Source organism: Channa argus, chromosome 12 (assembly GCF_033026475.1).
Source record: "Channa argus isolate prfri chromosome 12, Channa argus male v1.0, whole genome shotgun sequence".
Taxonomy (NCBI): domain Eukaryota; kingdom Metazoa; phylum Chordata; class Actinopteri; order Anabantiformes; family Channidae; genus Channa; species Channa argus.
Window position 1 is genome coordinate 9091461 of NC_090208.1, and position 22774 is coordinate 9114234.

The 22774-nt window shown below is 37.6% G+C and overlaps 3 protein-coding genes across 7 annotated transcripts in view; 2 read left to right on the plus strand and 1 right to left on the minus strand.

Annotated features, from left to right (window-relative positions):
* LOC137136915 (type II inositol 3,4-bisphosphate 4-phosphatase-like) overlaps positions 1-2966 on the minus strand; it is a 22970-nt gene extending 20004 nt beyond the window's left edge. For both annotated transcript variants that reach the window (XM_067522710.1, XM_067522709.1), the window contains exons 1-7: positions 2873-2966; positions 2140-2283; positions 1592-1650; positions 1154-1235; positions 831-1058; positions 313-360; positions 105-205 (exon numbers count right to left, since the gene is read on the minus strand). In XM_067522710.1, the coding sequence (XP_067378811.1) occupies positions 105-205; positions 313-360; positions 831-1058; positions 1154-1235; positions 1592-1650; positions 2140-2248 (627 nt within the window). In that variant the 5' untranslated portion in view covers positions 2249-2283; positions 2873-2966. The remainder of the gene's footprint in view (positions 1-104; positions 206-312; positions 361-830; positions 1059-1153; positions 1236-1591; positions 1651-2139; positions 2284-2872) is intronic.
* LOC137136920 (high affinity immunoglobulin gamma Fc receptor I-like) lies at positions 2064-9370 on the plus strand. Its single transcript, XM_067522719.1, has 8 exons — positions 2064-2121; positions 3599-3641; positions 4640-4672; positions 5150-5283; positions 5406-5526; positions 5764-6015; positions 6724-6858; positions 7484-9370. The coding sequence occupies exons 2-8, from the start codon at positions 3611-3613 to the stop codon at positions 7531-7533; spliced, it is 756 nt and encodes a 251-aa protein (XP_067378820.1). The 5' UTR covers positions 2064-2121; positions 3599-3610; the 3' UTR covers positions 7534-9370.
* Positions 9371-10791: 1421 nt separating this feature from the next.
* On the plus strand, positions 10792-22523 carry LOC137137392 (arfaptin-1-like). 4 transcript variants are annotated; one of them, XM_067523605.1, is made up of 8 exons: positions 10792-10986; positions 14545-14623; positions 16413-16488; positions 16644-16774; positions 16871-17092; positions 17565-17722; positions 17939-18113; positions 18261-22523. In XM_067523605.1, the coding sequence occupies exons 2-8, from the start codon at positions 14555-14557 to the stop codon at positions 18414-18416; spliced, it is 987 nt and encodes a 328-aa protein (XP_067379706.1). In that variant the 5' UTR covers positions 10792-10986; positions 14545-14554; the 3' UTR covers positions 18417-22523. The 4 variants fall into 4 exon arrangements, with proteins under 4 accessions (XP_067379706.1, XP_067379709.1, XP_067379707.1 ...); XM_067523608.1 differs by having other exon boundaries at positions 10794-10986; positions 16662-16774; XM_067523606.1 differs by lacking the exon at positions 10792-10986 and adding an exon at positions 12450-12530.
* The last annotated feature ends 251 nt before the right edge of the window (positions 22524-22774 follow it).

Sequence of the window (22774 nt, forward strand, 5' to 3'; positions counted from 1 at the left end):
TAGCATTCAAACAGTCCTTACAATTATTGACTAGAATGTCAATAAATGTCTGGTTTAAACCAGAACATTTGCCCTCACAAAAAAGCAGTATACTTATCATGTACCTTCACTATTTCGGTGCAGCAGTGTTTCCTGACTGTGTGAGTGTGCGTATCGATCACGGAGACTTGAATCTGGACTCTGGCTGCAACCACACCCCGACACTCTGTAGGAAAAAGAAAGAAGAACTGTTATAATGCACATTAAACAAAACCTGGCAACCCTGTTCCCTGTATGTGTGGTTGTGTGTGTGTGTGTGTGTGTGTCACATACCAACACTCAGGTGCAAGGGAGGAACTTCAGCTGCAGAGTCAACACCACCTTGTGGCCATAAAATAACATTACATCAACACACACTGGCTCCACTACTCTGAATAGTGCAGAAATTATTCCAGCATAAGACATCGTTTTTGTTTTTTGTCCTTTCGGCTTATGCCAGGAGTTCAAGGTCGCCACAGCGGAACATTGTCCGCCTTTTGATTTGGCACAGTTTTTAACGCCAGATGCCACTTCCTGACGCAACCCTCCCCAATTTCTACCGGGCTTGAACCGGCAGCATAAATCATCTGTAGCTTTCTTAAATATTATGGAAATTCAAAGTCTTTAAATTCTTGAGGTTATGAACAGTGGATTTTCCTGTGTTGTCTGTTTATTTTTGTATGCCTTGGAATTACCTGGTGTTCTGCAATAATTGGTCATAAAATGCAAAACGAGTATAAACAAACACAATAATGCACATAAACCTTTACATTTTAAACATAAAAACAAAATATAAGTACAGACACACTCACTTGCATCTTCATTATGTTCCATGTACTGATCTCCCTTGATGCACTGAGCAGCAGCATGTGTGTGTTGTTCCATGTTTTGGGCAGAGTGTGCATTAATAATAGTGTAGAGGCACACAATGCGTCTCCTCAATGTCTCTGTGTTGGCATCTCTGAGGGCGACAAGCCACGACACACACTCTGCAGAGTTGCTCAGCTCCAGGAATATAGGAGAATCACCACTTTCAAAGCCTTAACACCAAAAATTTGACAGTTTTTACTTACTGCTGGGAGAATAAGCCACTGCTTAACAAGTCTTTGTGTGTGTGTGTTTGTGTGTTACATACTGACAGTCAGTTGTCTGTTGTCATCAGGAAACCTTATAACTTCACACCTCTCCAACAGCAGCACCTCCTGTAGCTCACCACCCTGCAAACCAACATGAATATTTCAACTGATGCAAGCAATGTATGGATTACTGGCCCAGGAGTCTGTATGAATTCTTGTTTAAGCCGCATTTAAAAATCAGGAAAATGTATCTCAAAACACCCACAAAGACGCTTAAAGATGCACTGTATTACACTGCATCATTTTTATTTGTCATTTCACATCTCATTCTGCCCAAAACGGGTGTGGGGCATTTAATTTGTCTATGATATTTGTCTCATGATCCATCCATTATTGGAACTAGATAAATGGCAGAAAAATGATGCATACTCCTAAGTACTTCTAAAGTATAAAAACACAAGGTATATCTTTTACTTATTTCTCCGTCTGTCTCTCACCTGTTTCTCCAGGATGAACAGCAGGTTTCCCCTCAGCCGACAAAACCTGTCGGTGAGAGCTGACACAGAGAATTGCAGTGCAGTTGTTTACCTGGAAATTGCTTTATTCTATGTATTCTACATATATAGGAAGTGCAGAAAGAAATAAAGAACCAGGGCACTATTGTTCTGTTAGTCACACAGAAGGTCCAGGAACTACAATGAGTCAGGGGATAGAAATAGATAGAGACAACGGCCAGAAAGCCACGGGGCAAAGCAGCTGAACTTAGACTGTTAAGAAGAGATCACACAGAAGACTTAAAAAGGAAAGCAAACAATAAAAGAGAGCATAATGAAACCTAAAAAACCACAACACAAAAGACATCACAAAGAAAAGAGCAGAAGGAATTGTAAGAGAAGAAAGGACATAGCAAAAGGGAAACGACAGAGGTGAACAAAGTAGAACACAAGAAACAAAAAGGACAAAATAGAGCGGAGCAAAAGAGAACTGGGGAAACAAGGTGACCTACACGTGGATCATAAATAGAACGGTATTGAATCTGTCTGACCTCTGTTCTGTCGTCCAATTCGCAGGGTTCCTTCTTTCTGGACATTTCCAGATGTTTCTTCTCTGGCCAAATACAGCAGCTGGCTTTTGTTCACCCTCATCTTCTTCATCCTCCTCTTTAGAGCTCATCAACTGTCCACTCGCCCTATCATCATCATCATCATCATCATCATCATCATTATCATTATAATCTGATGTTCATAGCTACAGGGTCAAATACACAGAAATGTTTTTTTATTTTATATGTCTGAGGTCTGTGCTGTTGATCGTGTAATACATAACATTACCTATATCAGAGTATTCTAAACAGTTACAGCTGTGGTATTAATACTTATGTATTACCATCAACTCATCAGACAACGTTTACAATATGACATTAGTACATTTACTCAAGTAACATATTTACTTTTACTTGTAACTAAGTATTTTAAAGTGTGGTAATAAAAAACTGACTGACCCTTACTTGAAATGAACGTTAGATTCAGTATGAATTAAAGTGAGCATGTGACGAGCCAAAGCACTTCGTTTTATTGTTGTTTTACAGTAATAATTTATATTGGACTATCTTATTTTTCATCTTTCCATAACCGTATGCATCGCTTAAGAAGTTAGCAGGTACTTAACCATGTTCAAATTGACCTTAAACCTGACTAAGAGGCTTCAAATCAAACACAATTAGCATATTATAAAAGCATTTTACACGCAAAAACAAATCGTTTATCGGCGCGTCTTACCTGGAGAGAAAACATATTTCTGGAATGAAAACCGGCATTTCCGGACTTCCAAGTGCAGCATATTTAGAATGGAAAGAACAGCAGAGATTCTGTGGGAAACTCAAGTATCGCGAGGGCTGGAAGTCTGCGCTGCTGCTCCAATAGAACCACAAGATGTCGCGGGAACATCAACAACATTACGAAAGAAACCTCTTTTACCTCTTTTAACAAGTAGATGAAACGATTTATGTTCGGTGTAATTTGTTTGTATTTTTTTAAGTGCGGAAATGCAGTAATGTAATATCACACATCGAACATATGTAGTATAACTGACTACAGTCTAACTTGTTCTTTTACTCTGTAAATGTTTTTATACCTTTATATACATACATTTTGTTTATTCTTTCTTTATAATCCTCTTGTAGGAATACCTGTATGTATACATGTGCATATGTACATACAATAACATGGTAACCGTTTTTAGATTTTAATAGAATTTTCAATTCCATTTGTGTGAGGCAGCTAGGAGGTCTCTGGTTCTGGCTGTGGCCTTTCTGTGTGGATTTCCTCTGGGCACTGTGGTTTCCTTCCTCAGCCCAAAGACATGCATGTTAGGTTAATTGGTGACTTAAAATTGCACATAGGAGTTAATGTGTGTGTAATTGGTTGTCTGATTATGTCTCTCTCTCTGTCTCTCTGTCTCTCTCTCTCTCTGTCTTCCTCTCTCTCTCTGTCTGTCTCGCTTAGCAGCAGGTCAGGATGCAGTTCACAGCTCTCTGTCTACTACTCTGTAAGTAACAAAACAACTGAAAATACACATTGTGTGTTTTTGTGGTTTTATGATTTGCATTATTATTAAGAATATTTTAAAAAATAATAATTTGCTACACATTTTGCATATTGACTTAAGCTTTGAATAGTTTGTAATACATAAATCATTTGAATGCAATTTTACTAGAAATACAAATAAGCACCATCTAATATTAAATGTCCTTTAGTTTGAAAAACTGTAAATTTATTTTAAACTAAACCATTTGGCCAAAAGTATGTGAATAAAAACATTGTTTGTATCATGTATAAATTGGCACTAACCCTAGCAGTACAGTAAGCACAAGCCCAAGTACTAGGGTTGGAAAGTATGCTTTCAAATTTGTCATAACACTTTGAAGAAGACTGTTTCCTGTTTCAAAATGTCACTGCTTCTATGCATGAAGACAGCTCTATAAAGAGATAAGTTTGGTTCGGATCACTTTCCTGCACAGGCTTCATCCTCATCCAGCGCCTTCAGGATGAACTGGAATAAGCGAGACCTTATTATTCAATGTCGATAGGAGAAAATCAGCAAGCAGCCAGGTTAAAAATCTGGTTGAAAGTATTAAAGGAGAAGGGTAAAGGCTGTCAATAGATTTAGAATGTTTTTGATCATGTATGCATCTGTCTGACTGTCTTTACTTCTATCAGTACTTTGCCTGTATTATAACTTCTCTGGTCTTGACCTACCTGAGTTTATGTATGATTTCCCCTGTGATTATAATTACACTTTTTATATGTGGTAGTTTATTACAGTCTAACAATTTTTTTAATTAATGTTCATTGAGTTTAATGTATTAGGATGTAACCTTAGACCACTGTTCATTATTTGTCATTTCATACTTTCATATATTACAACAGACCATAGCTTTATAATAACATAAGATGTAACATAATATGATATTGACACTGTAAATGAAAGATTCTTTTTAGGTGCGAACACTGACCATATGTGTGTTTTTTATCTTTTTTAATCAGTGTTAAATTTACTGGATTGTGGTTCTGCTCGAGGTAAGATTAAATTCAGCAAATTCTCAACTTAAACTAGGACACTTAGTCTTATGTGAACCTCAAAATGTGTTGACATGACGACTCAGACTCAGAGAAATTCACAGTGGTCCTGGGCCAGAGCCTCAGACTCACACCTAAGAGATCCATTCTCCACTGGTGGCTAAGTTATCTACGTGCAGTATAAATTAGCGGGTTATTCAGATTAAATTGTTGATTGTTTGACATGATTCTGAATATTCTGATTTTTGGATGCTGGTTTAAAAAGTTGTCTCAGCAAAGAGTCAAAACCTACAAAAGAACAGATGCATTTACAATGAGCTGGACTGTGTTTAAAACCCTTAATGGTGATTTTACATTCTTGGGTTTATTAAACTGTCTTCTTTTGCTGATTTCATCCATGAATCATTTAAATACCATCTTGTCTCTCGCACGTCCTCCTCCTTCTTTTCTTTTCTTCTGCCTTCATCCCTCCACCAGTGTCTCTGACCGCCAGCCCCAGAACGTTACAGTTCTTTAAACATGACGCGTTCTCTTTGAGCTGTGAAGAGGAAGAGCAGGAGGGGGAAGAGGCTGATGGCTGGACTGTGATGAAGAAGATGCAGGATGGAGAGGTTTGTTTGCGGGGGAGAGTGTCCACAGCTTAGAAATAAATCTGTCACATTTAGTCACCACCTTCAAACACGATGATGCCTCTTAGCTGTTAAATGTCCTTTGGTGGTCTGTTGTTTGACAGGTGATAAAATGTACATCCCCTTGCTCCATCACTGCTGCCTTCCCTGCCACGGACAGTGGAGTCTACTGGTGTGAAGCTGGTCTGGAAGCCACCAGCAAAACTGTCAACATCACTGTAACGGGTGGGTCGCTGAATTTATTCAGCATTCAAATATGATGCACTTTCCCAAAAAGATAAATAAAATGAAATAAAGAAAAATGAAATAAAGAAAAATGTCACACTCTACACTATTTTATGTCAAATTCCAGCAAATGAGTATAAGAGCTGTTGTACTAAAGTTTGGATGCTGAGTTTTATTGTAGGTTTGTGATGAACTGATTATGTGCTCTCTGTGAGTTCCTCTGCTTGTTTTTTTTAGCTGGCCATGTGATACTCCAGAGTCCAGCTCTGCCCGTGATGGAGGGAGACAACGTGACTCTGTGCTGTAGACACAGACTTTCTACTTATGCCTGTGACGGCACTGCTGATTTCTATAAAGATGGCCTCCTCTTTGGGACCAGCTCCATGGGAATCATGATCATTCACGATGTTTCTAAATACAGTGAAGGACTGTACAAGTGTAACATCAGTGGATATGGAGAGTCACCAGGGAGCTGGTTAGGTGTCAGAGGTAAGGAGATGTTTTACATTAAAGCCAAGCTGTTTGGCTTTACTTTATTGGAAGACTTCTGAACAACCCCAGGAAATGGTGCAAGTGGTTTTGGTTTTGTTCCAGCCAAGAAACGGAGAGTTGAACTATCTTTGCAATGGTGCACTTTCTGCATGACAGTTTCGTCTATATGTCACTGCTTGGTCATAATTTCCTGGGTTTTATAACAAAGAATATGTGTGAACTTTAGCGGTGGGCAGTGATATATTGCCCGCGATAACAAAGAAATCATGAATCCTGTGCCATATGAAATATTGCACTGAAGTAATTTATGATACATCACAAATGACAAGAATGAACCAGTAGTGTTCCCCTCAAAATAATATAATCAGGAGCACTTGTAATAATATCAAGATATAAAACCCTGAAGCTCAGTATCACTGCAAAGAATCCTGTCTATGCTCTTAACCAGACATCTGCACAGTAGTCCCACACTTCAACACCAAGAGTTCACATAAAGGAGACAAGTTCACAGAAAGAAGAAAATAAGCAGGCAAAGACTATAGTATCTGTAGCTCTCATGAATATATATTGTGTGCTCAACCATTCTTAAAAACAAAACACATATCTGTAACATGAAAACAGTTCATCAAAATTAAATCTTCTTAGAGTTAGATGTCCTTCATCATGTAAAGAGTTTTTAATTTATAGCTTCTGTTTTCTCTGCAGCACCACATCCCACCACCCCAGATCCTCCACCCTCCCTCCTCTCTGCCTCCTCATTTCTGCGTCACCTGATAGTGGGGACGCCTTACCTACTGTCCACCATCTTATTGGGACTCATTTACAGAGACAAGAAGAGAGGTGAGAACAGCTGTCACACAGAAATGGATTTTCATTATAGGTTTTTGAGGTTTTTAAACTGCCACAGACAAAATGTAAACAGTTGTTCTTATTAGTCAAAAAGGTTAGAACCTGACCAGCACTTTAAACATGTCATCAAACGATTTATAGCTAGCTGTGTCAAATTAAGTCAGACATTCTTACAAGAGCAAATGCACGAGTCCACACCTACAAACTAACCAGATTATGGCAGGAAACTGCCCTATATTATTCATATAAAGAGAATAAAAATGGCCCGACCACAGAACCTTATGGTGCTCTAAAAACACCTAGTTAGTCTGAAGTGAGTCAAATCTGACAGGTAATTAGTCAACCATCCTACTGCTTTACCAGAAGACCTTGTAAAACCACTTAGCAAAAATGCCCATTCTATATTCTGTCAACACTGACATGGACCAAATGACAAATTTTGCATCGTGCTTGTTTTGTTGTACGTGGGACTATAAGGGCTGACAGGAGGCTGCAGTGTATGTGAAAGAATCAAACTTTTTGTAAAAGGTTGATCTTCAATTCTGTTTTATTTTTTATCATTTTAATTTCATTTATTTATTTATTCGTTCTTGTTCTTTTGTTTTGTTTTTTGCAGTGAGCCGGAAAAAAAGTGCTGATTATGTCAACATGCAGATAATCACATAAGGACTTGATCGAAGACACATCCTAAAGGATAATATTAAGATTTCCCTGCTTTTAGTGAAAATTTTGTGAAATTTAGAACTTTATATTCAGTCAAGTACTGGCAGCAGTGTTGTCATTTAACTATAGGTTCAATGTTGCTGACATGAAAAATACAATGTTTGTCTTGAGCCAAACCTAAACCACTCACATTGCTGCTATAATTAAAATCAGAAACACATTTGGCGTCTTGTGCAGCAAAGAGTGAGGAGAAATGCTTACTCTTTCTGTGGCGGTGGTTTCGACAGGAAATGTGGGGGTTTGGGGTTGTGTTTGTTTCTGTGTCTGTCATTGTTAATCTCGTTGTTAATTGCTTACTTTAATTATAATTGCACATGTTAATTGATTTGTCTTCATCAAAAGTTTATGGCTTCAGTGACTTCTGTTACTAATACTATTAAGACAGCCCAGAACTTTCATGGTCCAATGCTGCAATAGGATTCACAGCTTTGGTAGTCCAAAGCCTGATGTGCCCCAGGTATTGACCATACACAGTTTGCCCTCGGTCTTGGTGTTATGCACTTTGTCTCCTTTTGTACAAATGTGAACGTTCATTAAGATACTGCAATACTTTTCACTGAATACACCACTGGTTCCCAGCCTGTATAAAAATCTCCCACCTCTTCACATGTGTTTAGCTGAAGGAGGTTAAATGAAATGTTACGAGACTAAATATATACATGTTAGTGTTTAGATTGGTTAAGTATATATCAATAGTACTATGACCAAGGAACTAAAATTTATTGCTAAAATAACAACTAGGTAGTAGGTCAGAGGTAAATAGTTGACATTGTTAGTTAAAGACAAAAGATAAATGTCTTGAACAGCTAAATGTTTGCTTTAAAAACCTGCTTTTACCTTTAGTTGTCTGTTCTAGCCATTTACTTACTACTATGAGCTAACAATGTTACATTTCCTTTAAACTCAACTACTCACTCTCCATATATATACATTTGAACTAGTTCTGTGTTCACTTGCAAAATCATTTTTACACCTTCTCAGCTAACAGTTAACTCGATGTGTGGATTTTTTTTACTACTTGAAAATCACTGCAATAGACTATGCACTAAAAATACAATGGGATGCTCTGTGATTATGAGAAAGTATGTTATACCACATATATTGTGCTATACATCCGAGTCAACCAATTTATAGATTTGCCTAGTGTTCAGCGTGTTTCATCAGCTACTGAAGAACAAGCATTAGGCATAAGTTTGGGTACACCCTGTACTGCTTAGATCATCAGTGTGACACTGAGCGAACAAAAATACAGACAAAGGCCTTCACACCTACGGGTATTTTTCCTGTTAGGCCAGCGTACATATTTGAAATACAGATGGAAACCAACTGTTGTGAGGAAACTGTGCTAACCACTGACACGATAAATGCACTGCACCTTTTTCACCCTCCTGGTTTTACAATTTTTCACTTGAAATGTGGGTCAAAACCAAAAACATTTAGCAAAATTCCTGGCTGTCTGCAAGCTGAAGCTCCGAAGATGCTTGGTGATGCAACAGGACAATGACCCTAAACATAAAAGTTAATCTACCATAAAAGGACTTCTGAGACACAAAATCCACCTCTTGGAGACACCCAGTCAGAGCCCAGACCTCAACCCAACATAGATGTTGAGGAATGACTTTAAGAGAGCTGTTCAAACCAGACGTCCTAAGAATATGGCTGAACTGAAGCAGTTGTGTTCAGGAAGAATGGCCCAAAATTACTCCTGAATGTTGTGAACAAAAACACTGTTGCCATTGGCTTTTATGTAATTAATGAGTCTGATTAATAAAGCCATGAAAGATCATGACTGCTTACGTATTATTAGCTTAGAAATATTGTGTTTGTTGGGACTCTGGTGAAGATCACATCACATTTCATGACCTTAGTTCACCATTTCTTTATTGGATTGGATTGTGTGTCCATCGTCAGCTAAATCAAAAATCCAACAAATTTGGATGACTGACATATTTATGGATTCCTTTTATTTTGACTGTTCAGAGTGAACAACTCCAACACCTTGTTAGACGTGTGGAAGTTGAAATTCAGCCTACTGAATCATGTTTCTCTACAAGCACTTAAGTGCACTATTACTGTCCAGGCTTGGGTCAGATAACTTGATTAAGAGAGGAAATCAGAACAAGGATTATCAATACAGGCTGACAAGCGCCTCTATGACACCAGGTCAAGTATACACACAGTGTAGGAGCCAAGAAACACATTTGTCATTGTTTCCCCTCATTCAGCCAGCAGCCTGAAGTTTCACTGCTCTAATCTTCCTGTCTGACAACATTATACTTACAGGGAAATCTACTGCTCTTCTCTGAAACAATATTTCAAGTTTTTTCTAACTCAGCACCTAAAAAGAAGGGAAGAAGAAATAAAAACAAAGTAAATACAGTAGCAACAGACACAGACACATACAAACACACACACACATTTTACATGGGGCTACAAAAAACAAAACATGTAAAAGGGAATGCTGTTCTTTGATTTTTGAATAATGTAAATGCAACACTGATGCTGATAGAAATAACACATTAGCATTTAAAAATAGAAACACAAAGATTGATTCAAACATTGAAAAGTTTCTCAACCACTCTGTTCAAAATAAAAGTCCTGCATTAAAAACGTTTTAACGTAAAGCAAAACCTAAAATTAAAAGTGCTCATTATGCAAAATCAATACTATAAGCTATATTATATGTATACATCATGATTATTGATGCATTATTGTGTTACTCAATGTGGAGCTGAATATAAAGTAACAGTGTGCAACGTTTTTCACATATTTTTTAATAAAAATATACTCCAACACATATTTTAAAATTGCATTGTGCACCATTTTGACATAAATTTTAATAAAAATTAGCTCCAACATTTATCTTAAAGTGGAGAGGGCCAGTGGCATATAGTAAAGCAAAAGTAACACAAAGTTAAAATACTGAAGCATAAGAACAATAAATGTGTACCAAGTATAGTGCTCGTGCCAGTGTACTTAGTTACTTTCCATAACTAATTAAAAATATTTTAGCGTTTTACATTTTATTTTGGAAACTTGTCATCTTATCTGAATACAGTGAGCGTTATTGTGAGCTTGGTTTGGGTTCCGGCACAGCCCGTCTGTGAAGAGCTCCTGGATGTGACTCTCTGACTAAGGGGAAGATGATCTCCGGATGTCACCGCCCCTCCGGTAAACCCAATGCGGTAATGCAGCATCGTCTGAAGGGGGAAAAAAAAACGGCCAAAAAAAAAAAAACAGTTCCGGGTGTTTTGACTTTTCGCTTCTGTACGTCTAAACTTTTTAGTTTTCATTTTCCAAAGTTTCGAAAATGAGGATTTAACAGAGAAGGGGCACAAAACCAAGACTGTTAGAAGACGTGTTAAAAAGGTGGAGCTTCTCTTTAAAGCGGTGCAGGTAAAAACACGTTCAGCTGTCACCGTGTGTTTGTTAGCCGGGTTTCTAAACACCATTGATTGTGCTTTTGAATGACACAACCCGGTGTTTTATTGATTCAGGAACACTGTTATCACGTGTCGAAACGGTGAATATAGATGTAGAATTTTAGAAAGGCCAATATCGTGTCAGCACAAACAATTACAATTTCTCCTCTGAATTACCGTGTCATTAGTTGCACCACAGTGCGGGCATTTGGGAGGTTGCAGCTTGTGCTGATGTTGTGTTTACTTGCACTGACCTAAATGAAGTGGACACCATGTAAGAAACCCCGGCAACCCACAGCTGAGCATTTCTGTTTTCATTAAGGTGCGTTGCCTACTAGACTGGTGTCACTTTTACGGAAACAGTTATGTTAGTAGTTGGGCCTAAACCCCAGTGACATCAGTATTATAAATCCAGATTGTAAGTAACTTCTAGGCTCAGTGCTTAGAAACATACACGCACAGCACACACCGATCCGCTGCAACATTAACACCATTAAAACTATGATACATAAAGTGGTTCAAAGCAGCCCCACCTTTACCAACACTGATCTTTGACCATTTTTTGTTTAATAACATTTTTAACTTGTTTTGCCATAATCAGCATTGTTGAAAATACATTGTTTTCTTAGTGGAGTACTTTAACTGTTGTACATTAAGTAAAATGTAGATAATCCGCTAGTATTGTGTTTTGTAGTAGACAATGTGTTTAATCCAATCCTTGCACTATTATTTGAGTATCAAGTCTGTATACTTGTACGACCTCTGCAGACCAGGTGTCATATTTTGCTTTGTATGGGGCCATGTAGCTGCAGACTGCTCAAGGCCAACTCATTTTCCATTATCATGTCACTCTCAGCAGTGTGAAGTTCTTGTTTTACTAAGCAGAAGTAGAGATAACAACTACATTTTAATATTAAGTGGAAGTATTTTTCTCACGTTGTCATCTTCCTAAACATGTCACTAAACATCTCACTGCATCTTTTACACCGGGCATGTTATAATATTGTTGGAAATATGTCTCAAATTACTCGAAAGAGGTCAAAGTTCATCCTTTGTACTGTATTGCTTATCATGCACTTTTGACTTTTGAAATTGCCCCAAATAAAGCAATTGTGGAGTTATTTTTATTACTCATGACAAGAAATTGGTAAAGTTGTCCAGTAGGTGACATCTTTACATTAAAACTACAATAAACACAAAGTCTACATTTTAACACTCTCTTACTATGATACTTGTAACTTATGATCACCTTGATGTTTTGTTTTATTGTTCTTTATGGTGTTTTTAAATTTGATGAAAACATGTTTAATGGACTGAACAACAGACGATGACAGTGTTGAAATCGACCTCTGATGAAAAATGTGGCTTGATTTTATGATTTGACTCACAGGGTTCATAAAGTGCAGACATGTCCCGACTCGTTATTTATTCGTGTTGCTGCTGGTTATAATTGAGAATTGCCTGAGTTTTTTCGCCTCCATATTTACAGCTGTCAGTGGTGGTGTCCGATGGTGTGAGGTCCGTTTGTCTCTCATTTACTTATTTACTGCCCATGTAGTGTCTTTTTTTTTGTTGGCTCCTTTATGAAATTGCAGTGCTGCATGTTTAGACTTTTTGAGATTCATGCTGCAGTGATCAGTAGTGCACAGTGGAAACGGCAGTAAGAGGATAGGTTTTGTAATGGAGACGTGTTGCAACACTGGGCCCCACAGAGACAACTTTTTGCCTTGGTATTGTGTGGCTTTTTGTGTTAGTTTGCTCCATTTCTTGTAGTTGTTTTGCAGCTCTTTGTGGTTGTTGGGGTCTATGTGTTCATTTCTACCCAATTGAGCTTGTTTGTGCTTGTGTATGTTTACATCTATTCAAAGTCATCATGACTCTCTGTGATCGGTTTGCATCTATTTTTAGTTGGTTTAGTGTCTCTGTGATTGTTTTGCGTTGCTTTGTAGCTGCTATCATGGTTTTTATATTGTTGGGTGTCTGTGTGTATGTACATCTACACAAGGTCATTTTTGGCACATCACTTCTTGTTGTTTTTGATATATAGTAATAGGTTGTTTTTACAATTTATATATTTTTACAGTTGCACTATCCTTTTTTTCTCTTCGGATCTCGTTATGATTATTTGCACCTCTTGGTATTTTGCAACTCTTGTAGTTGTTTTATGTCTCTGTGTAGCTGCTAGTTGTATTTTTAGATATATGTTTGGGGCTTTTTTGCATCAATCTCTGTCTGAGTAATTTTCATAGTCAGTGGGCACTATGCCCAACCATGGTCTTTGTTTTACTAGCGCTGTGTTATAGAGTAAAAATATATTATCCTCTATTCCTGGGGGAAGAACTCTCTGAACTGAACTGTCTATAAAATATCCAAATTATAAAACAGACCAAAACAGTTTCTCAAAAGCTAAGTCTAACAAAAGTAACAATTCTGTTTCGTAAAAATCTCATTGAAAAATCAAAAATTGACAACAAAAAAACTAGCTTATAGTGATTTATTATTTATTTTTAGTTTCCTTCTGAACAGCCACTAACCTGGCTCCTGAGAAGCAGATGGTTCTTAAGAAGTCATTTTATTTTGAGACATTGTTTATGTTCATTAACAGTTTGTGAGGTGTGTGTTATGCAAACTAAATCAATAGGATATGAGGGTGTAGATAATGAAACACTATTTATGTTCACATGTTTATATTGTTTATGTTCAGATTAGTGTGCTTTTGCTTTCTTACCACTGGGTGTTGCTGTTTCTCCACATTCATTAGACTTGACAGAAACAGACCTCAATCAAAATAAATACTGTATATAAAATAAATATATAAATATATGTGTGCTGCTCTAAACAGAGTAATGATGTAACAAAGATTGGAATGCTGTAAACGAACAGATAAATGATACAATTATATTATCTATATATTATTATAGTGTGAGGGGAAAAACTAAAGTTAGTGAATAAATCAAGTAGCTCATTGGGGAAAAAAAATATTTGTATATTTATTTTACTGATACATAAAGATAAAAATAAATTCAATAATTAATGGTCTTGAGCTTTTTTGTAAAAAAAAAAGGTGTCACCTTAATTTGTCACGTGATACTTTCTCACATTTTATGAAAAAATACAAGTGATTATATAGGATAGAATATAACTATGCAGCAGTAATAATGAAAACTGCTTTTCAAGAAACAGCAATTTATTTATTTATGTGTTTGTTTGTTCAACTAGAAAAGTAAAAAGCTTCAGCAGTGTTACCTGCTCCAGGTGTTATAATCTCACAGACATGAAACTAATAATTTAGGTCAGGAAAAAGAGTCTAAAACATCATTTAGAAATATAAAAAAGCAAATCTTGTTCTACAGGATAATATACAGGTTTCACAAGGCATTTTGAAAAAGCTGGTGGAAAAGTAGCATAAACGAAGCTGTCACTGTATTGGTAAAAACAGAATGGTTATTTTTTATCTGAAAGGGAAACTTTTAGTAACAATCTTTTTTTCTCCAAAGAATTTTTTAAAATGCTTTCTGTTTTATCTCCAAAGAAAGGAGAGGATGGAGGTGGTGGAGCAGGGACGAGTCAGCGAGGGGTCCAGTGTCACAGACAAAGAAACTTCCCCTGTGGTGAGAAATTTTGTAGTCAATATGCCTATCTAACTATCTATCTATCCATCTAAATATCTAACCAACTGGTCAATTTTGATCTTTTTATTATCTGAAAAATACATAAAGCAGTTAGTAGAACAGGCGTAATGTTTGTGATCTCGGCTGCTGATCTCTGTCCCCAGTGTTGGGACGTCTCTGCCGTCACTTGCTTTGTGTCTCCAACAACATGTCCACTACATCACTGTATTTCTGTTAACTAATAAATGATTGTGCAGATGAGGGCCGGCCCAGATAAAGACCAGGTGAATTATTCATCATTTCTGTGTGAATTGTTGTAATAATTATTGTTTTAGCGCCCAGCCTTAGATCAATGTATTTCACAGATATAAAATAGACATGTGGTTGATCTATTTGTTCTTTACTGAGAAACCACACACATTATGCAACCAGTTAAATAAAAAGCAAACAGCTTGCAGCAGCTAGCTAACAGCTTCAGCAATGTTATCAGCTGTTGTCACGACAACAAAACCACACTGCAGCGATAAACAGTGACAGTGAGTGAATAAAATGGTTGGTGAAGTGTTTGTGTGTCTGATAGGATGATAATCGTGATGAGTTATGGCAGGTAATGGGAGTGGTCCTGCTGCTCTGATGTCAGCACCAGTGTCCAGCTAAAGAGCCAGATATTTCCTTCAGGAGGTTGTGGAGTCCAAGAACAGGGCTGAATGCAGACTCACCGGCTTATTAGCTACAGCAAGGTCTACTTAACGGAGTGGCCTGTGAGGGCCTTATCATTAGATTGACACAAACAAGGCTGTAGGTGATCATGTTGTTATGTAACTGCTCTATGTTGAAACAACTGTTTGCTGAGGTTTGTTCCACCATGTGCTTCTTGTGCCCGCACAAAATCCCAAAGCATCTGTTAATACCGTTTGAGGAGTTTTTGTCAGGTTGTCCCTTTAAGAGCCTCAAGGAACAAACCAGCAACCTGCCTGCCATTCACCAGCTTCTCTCTAACCTTTAGAAAGAGTAGAGGTTGATGGTGTGTGTGTGAATGAGAGTGTGAGAGAGAGTCGTGCGTCACTACATGGCTCGCTGTCTCTTCAATGCAACCCAGTAGCTTTGAGCTAAATTCCTCCAGCCCACTAAGCCGTCCACAGGTGTGTGTGTTACTTTATAGCTTTTGTATCTATCTTTATGAGGACAAATGTGAGTTTTACACCTTTGTAGTGAGGACATTTCGGCTGGTCATCAGTGGGTGCTAGGATTATAGCTAGACTTAGGTATGTAGTTGTGATGGTTCCCGTTATGGTTAGGTTATAGAAAATGCATTATGACAATAAGGGTCGTCACAAGGAAGTAATGTGTGTGACTGCCTCTCATTCACATCAGGTGCTCCACTAACCTTTTGCCAGCTGCCATTCATATTAGGGAGCTGTCATCTCTGTAGCAACCTCACAACCTTCTGATCTGGGCTCTAAATGGATGCTGTCAGATCCGCTTCCCACAGCAGTCCTTCCCATGTGTTGTCACGGTGCTCTGATTTATGACCTTTGACATCAATATTGTTAGCTAGTTTATCTTCTTGGAACTCAGGCTCACGATGCCTTCATGAGATTTGATAAATTTGAACTTCAAGCATGACAAATGCAGCGTGGCCCTGCAACTCCTTATGAGATGGATGCCCGCTAAAGGGCATGTAGGTGGCTTCACATGAAACAGGGAGAGAAGAAACTAAGATTACCAAAAATAAAACTTGCTTCTGAGACTTATAAGGACTATGTCTTCTTTTATGTTGTCTTTGCAGGAAAAAAATTGCAGCCACATTAACAACAGTGTCATTTCCAGTGCAGCAGAGGTCACACCAGAGGTTCAGTGCGAAGGTAAAACAATGTGCAGGAAGTAATTTTACTCAGTCAAATTTATTTACCTGGTATTTATTGAAATGTAGTTCATCTCAAGTCTGGCAGTCACCTAGTTTTCATCAGTCTGTAATGAATCAGAAAGTCAGATGGAATTTAGTTTGTAATAATGTCAGTGATCACCTCACCCAAAGACTCCCCAGTGACACCACCGAAACTGGGACCCGTGGTCGTCCAAGGCAACAACAAAAACCCAGCTAGTGAGAAGCTGGACAGAGTCCGGCAGTGGAGCATCACTGCATATAAGGTTAGAGAATAATTCAAGCAGATGTTATACTACTGTTTTAAATGAAATCATCAGTCAATGTTTGTGGGATCAGCAGGAACGCTCTCTTCTGTGCAGTGTACCAAACAGGCTCTGTCAGAGAAGCTCGGCCGGGGCTCGCGTACAGTGGATCTGGACCTGGAGCCTCGCCTCGAGCTTCTTAAAGATGACCGACAACGTTATGATCAGATGACCAAGTTAACTCAGACACTGGCCGGTCAGCTCGCTCAGTTTGCAGTTACCCAAAAGACTCTGGGGGAGGCCTTCGCTGATCTTAGCATGAAATCACCGACATTGCATGTAAGTCTTAAAAGATAATGTCACTGCTGTTGCTGCAACTATTGCAGCGTATCTGCAACTATGGGAAAGTCACCTAAGGCACTATTTACATAGAGATAGTAAAAATGGTTAAAGGTTTTTTTTAACCTGTCCAAGGGTGTAATGTTAGATTTGGACAGGATCATTTTTATAGCGTTTTATCGTGATAGTTTATTAAATTGTATTTAAGTGGTATTGAATGGTCTTGAAAAGCCTTTTATTTAACCCATTGAACCCTGTAGCAACCTCCTGAAACCAGATAAAATCATTACACAATCATACAGGTATTTACAGTATCGCATCCAATATTTTGTCACACATTAACTTGAGGTGGAACAAAAATGATCAAAATTCATATTAAAACTCTCTCTCTAGTAAACAAATGGTCAATTTTCTAGCAAGTCTCTCATAGGTCATTGCTGACCATATACAACTTGTGCGCAACATCACTCAGGTGGAGTTTGGTGTGAACGCAGATGCCCAGAAGTTTCTGTCAAAGAGTGGAGAGACCTTGGTGGAGTCCATCAATGCCTTCACATCCGACATGGATACGCTCATCAACAAAACCATCGAGGACACCATGATCAATGCTAAGCAGTATGAGGCTTCCAGGTGGGTGGAAACACATTATCGGATCAGCCTGAATTTGGTGCATTAAGAAAATCTGTGTCTTACAAAGCCTGTCAGAATTTGTGAACCATTTATGACACATACTGGAGAGAATACTTCAGAAATTCATACGTAGCTTTCATCTATGTAATGCAGAAACAAAAATGGTCCACGGTACAAATAAATACTGTAGCGTGTGCACACTTCTCCACCTTTCAGGATCGAGTACGATGCGTACAGAGTCGATCTGGAGGAGCTGAACCTGAGGCCCCGAGATGACACCACTCTGCCCAAACTTGAGCAGGCCCAGAAAGTCTTCCAGAGCCAAAAGGAGAAGTACCTGAAGATTAGAGGTGACCTTTCTGTCAAAGTCAAGCTGCTGGAGGAGAACAAGGTAAGAGGAAATGAGGGAGGGATCACCAAGTTTTAGAGAACCAGGACATGGTCGTGGTCACCTGAAACACACGAGGATGCGTGGGATTCTCCATCACACCTATAGGTAGAATCAGGTTTACAAATTCATCCTTTTTTCGCTCCACAGGTCAAATTCCTCCATAACCAGTTGTGGTTGCTCCACAGTGCTGTAGCAGCTAACAGTTTATCATGTCACAGCTTCCTGCAGCAAAACATTCAACAGGCTGGCGAAAATTTCAGCGACCCCGGTGTGGATGCCCCCTCTTGGCTGGAGGAAAGTTGACAGTACAAAACCGCACCAGCATATATTAACCATATGGCAGGTGGATGGGTGACCAATGGTTTTAAAAATCATTGACAATGTTTGTGGAAAAGCTTGGAGGAGGCTTGTTTTGGGAGTTTTTAACAACAAATGTGGCAAATTCATATGTTGGGTACGTTTATTTATGCCATACTAGAAGGTCATTCTTGGGTTATGGTTTCCAGCCTCTGGAAATGTGAATATTTGATTAAAAAAATCAGAAATTGGGAGTTTGATAGATAGTTGAATTTTCTTTTGTGTTTTGAATTGGTAAATCACTTAGTTTAGTCCTGGGGTGTTTGTGCACATGTGAAAAGGGTTAAAACGTGGCACGTTTTTCTTATAATATCATGAACCTGTATGTACATTTTGAAAAGTTTACAAGTGATATTATTTTGGAACTCAGACTTTTATATTTATGACAGAAGTGTATTTGGGAAGTGTTTTTTTTCTATACCACACTTTCACAAATATACTTTTCCTGTGACGTCTGACTGATTTATCAAGAACATACCCACATACTATGTATCCTTCCAGGTTTTTTGCCTCTGTTTCCATGTGTTGGGGGATAAATCTCTCTAATCCTCTGTGAGGCACTAAGCTTTTCTTTGAACTTCAAAAAATCCAGCTTGACTCTTCATAAGGGCTGGCGTGATCCACAATCTGCACCAGAGTTGAATTACAGTAGCCGATTCTGTTAAGCTGGTCTGTAGGATGAAAAACTAAAAAATAATTTATTTTTATTTAGATTATTTCATCTGTTATTTAAACCAATTAACTATATAGATTCAACATTTGGAGAATTTGGATCATATAAGGTCTTTAAAACTGTAGGCATAAAAGTAAACTACATCTATTATTCTTATTTGTCAGATATATTCTATAAACATGCCTCAGCCTATGTTGCGTCCATTTTCAGGATGTCAAAACTCTTTGTGCTTCTTTGGCAAACATAAAGTAGAAATGTTAATTCTGTCTTCAAGTTTTGGCCTTATAAAATATGAGCTTAAAATACTGAGAGTGAAAACAAAAAATATTGGAAAACAGATTCTTATTTAAGAATCTAGCATCAATTTACTACATATGTATGACAGTTGGTAGATGACCACTAGAAATTCAACTTAACAGGTTTATAGTTTGTCTGTTGGCCCTTTTTAGCTTTAGAAATTCAATATACCGTAGACACCAAAAATAAGCAGTGAGCCAAAAAGTGCTTGCATATGTTGAGGATGTTGCTGTGTTTGTTGGTAGAAAAAGGTGCAACCAATCTTGCCAATCAATATTTCATCAGTGTCCCTTCAATCAAATGCTGTAGTATCATTGCTGCAAAAAAACACTCCTTTTATCACAGCACTACACTACTATGCTACAGAATAAGGAGAAATTCAGTTAATTGATGAATAGTCATCTGTAAACTTGCCAACCACAGATTATGTTTCAGTTCCATTTGTGTGGAAGCTCAGCAACTTTTGGGACCAATAAACCAACAACACCAACACATTACCAACAACAGTAATGTTGCCATATTTTGACGATGTTGCCTTGATTATTGGTTTTAAAAAGTTGTGGCCAGTAATCTATGTTTTTAATGGGCAGAAGTTTATCTACTATCTCACTCTCTGCTTCACTATCCATAACCAGCTAAAAAAATGCCAAAAGTGACGAATCTTACCTTGACTGTTGAATAATCCAGACCTTTGATGAATGGCTGAACATTAAAATATTAGCCACAAATTTATTTTTTAAATTTGGATTTCATCAGTAGCCAAGACTCTAGGGTTTGTTCATTTTCTTTTCCATCAAATGCTGTATTATGGCTGCTGGAAGCAGCACTGCACCAACAGGCTACCCACTGAGGAAAAGTATTACAATTGGCAGCCAGAGACTTAGTTTCAAAAAGGCTTGTTGCTGCTGGATTGGCAAGAAGATCAGCAACATATTGGGACAGATTTTGTAATGTATGTTGTTATGTAGCCTTCTTCATGAGAAAATAAAGGTTAGTTATAATATTACATTAGTAGCAGAGATTTAATTGTGTATTTATGGTGTCTCAGCCATCACTGAGACTCCCCAGGCTTTTAAAGGTTTATTCCTCACCGAGACTTAAACAGAACTGAAATTGAATCTACTGCCAACAATGGTTTGTGCTTCCCAACATAAACTCAATTTACACTCCATTTGATAAATACCTGCTTAGCATTCCAACTATCCCCACCCTTCCCACTGCTGATTTCCTAGATCAGGTCTGCCTGATGAAATACTCTATGATAATTAGCATTTGGGGCCTTATTCAACTTTTGAAGTTTAGTTGAAAATGGTGACTAGATGTGCTGCCTTTTCACCTGTTCATCCACATAACTATGTACTGGACAAAGTAACTGAAACACCTTATTGACATTCGATTCGATGAAACAGTCTGACATTTGTGGAGCTTAAATGTTCAGCCTTTGTCCAGAATGTGTCACTTAAGTTTTCTAGGTTGTATTGAATTAGAATCTATCATTAGCTATAATCTTGCTTTTGTTTTATATGCCTATTTAATTTTCTTGCACTCTTTGCACTATATCCAAAGTCTAAAATCTCTTAAATATTTGTATTCATTTTTGTTTACATATATAAATGTGTTTCGTGTGTGTTTACCCCAACAACAACACCAAAAACAAATATGCAATGACTGTCGATGCTTTTGTGCAATAATGTCACAAAATCCTTCTCACCTTAAAGGATATTTCTATTGCCAGTGCCTTCTTAGTTTCATCATCTCCTCTAATGGCCATATTTAAACATTTTTTTTTAAAGGGAAATTCACTCAGTTTGAAAATATTGAGATATTGTTTATGTGACAAAAGATGTCAGTTTTGTTGTATTTAAATTGGCAGTCATGGACCAAAAACCTCAGAACATTATTTAACATAACATAACATTATGATTCCTGTGCTTATAGCTACATTAACTGTTGAGGGAAAGTTTGGTGTTTTCTGGAGGGGACTTTGGGGTCTTTCCAGCAGCAGTTGCAGGAGTATGCATTGAACCTTGCTTTTTTTCATCAGACTGATCTCATACTCATAAATGTTTGAAAAATCCTTTAAGAAGTTGACTGGTGACCTCATATCTGTCTCAAGTCCACAATGGGACCAAAATAAAGGGCTAAAGGAAATAGGAGAGTTTTCCTTTTCATTGCAATTGTATACAATTACAAAAATGTGTAAAAATGCTTATATGACAAAACTGCCATATAAATGTAATTAGAGCAAATAAAGTACTAATTTTTCTTTGTATGAAAAAGTGGTTTCTGTTTGATTTTGAACCTAAACTGAAACAGTAAACATCTTAAACCTTCTTACTCGTCTTCAGAGATCAGGGGCTTTCCACTCACCGTTTTTTGGTTCTTTCCTCACCACTCATTTTAACCACTCACACTTCCTTTAGTCCACTTATCCACTCAGAAATGTATTTTTCGTCTTAGCACCCGAACACAGGGTAAACTGTGGAATCACTATCACAAGGCTTTTGTTATAATCGCCAAATATTTAATATGCGTGTTCAAAACAAAACGTTTTTCAGATCTTGAGGTAAAGCTTTGTTCAATACATGACGTCCATAAGTTCCTAATAATTTGGTAATACAATGGAAAAATGCAAAAATGTATGTGAATCTGTATATAAATACAACAAAAAACAACTAAGTCAAGAAAAGTTTCAAATGCTTTGTCTCAGTTTTTTCTAACAGTCTAGTTTTAGTTCATAAAATATACAAGAAACTCACTCGGACACTAGAAAATCATATTTTAAATTTATAACAACAGATAAACGGAAAATGTCAAAATGGTTCAAACATTGCTTGGCAGAACTTCTCAATTATATTTTATTATATATTACCAGGTTTTATTCTATATTTGTTGAAGATGTTGAGGATCCCAGATTTTTGCAGTAATGCTGTGTATGAGATTCTTACACCAAGGACCACAATGGAAATATGTCACGGACATTGGTGTGTTATCCTTGACGATATGCAAATATGTGTAACATTGCTCTTTTCTGTAATGCGTGTCAAATAAATCTGTACCTAACTGTTAGTACAATTACTGTAGGATTAGCAATATTGTTTTTTATTTCAGGATCAGTATGCAGTGTGTTTCTTTCTCTGAATGTTGAGAATCAGTGCCGTGATTTTGGGAAAGGACCCTGTTCTGTGTGTGGCTCTGTTGCTCTGATTGCTTTAAAGAGAGGCAATTATTCACCTGGCAACACCAACACACACACTCTATTCTCATGCTGCAGCCAGGCTCATTTTCCCTAACATTTCAAAAGAAGAACAGTTTCTCCCAGCAAACACTCCAG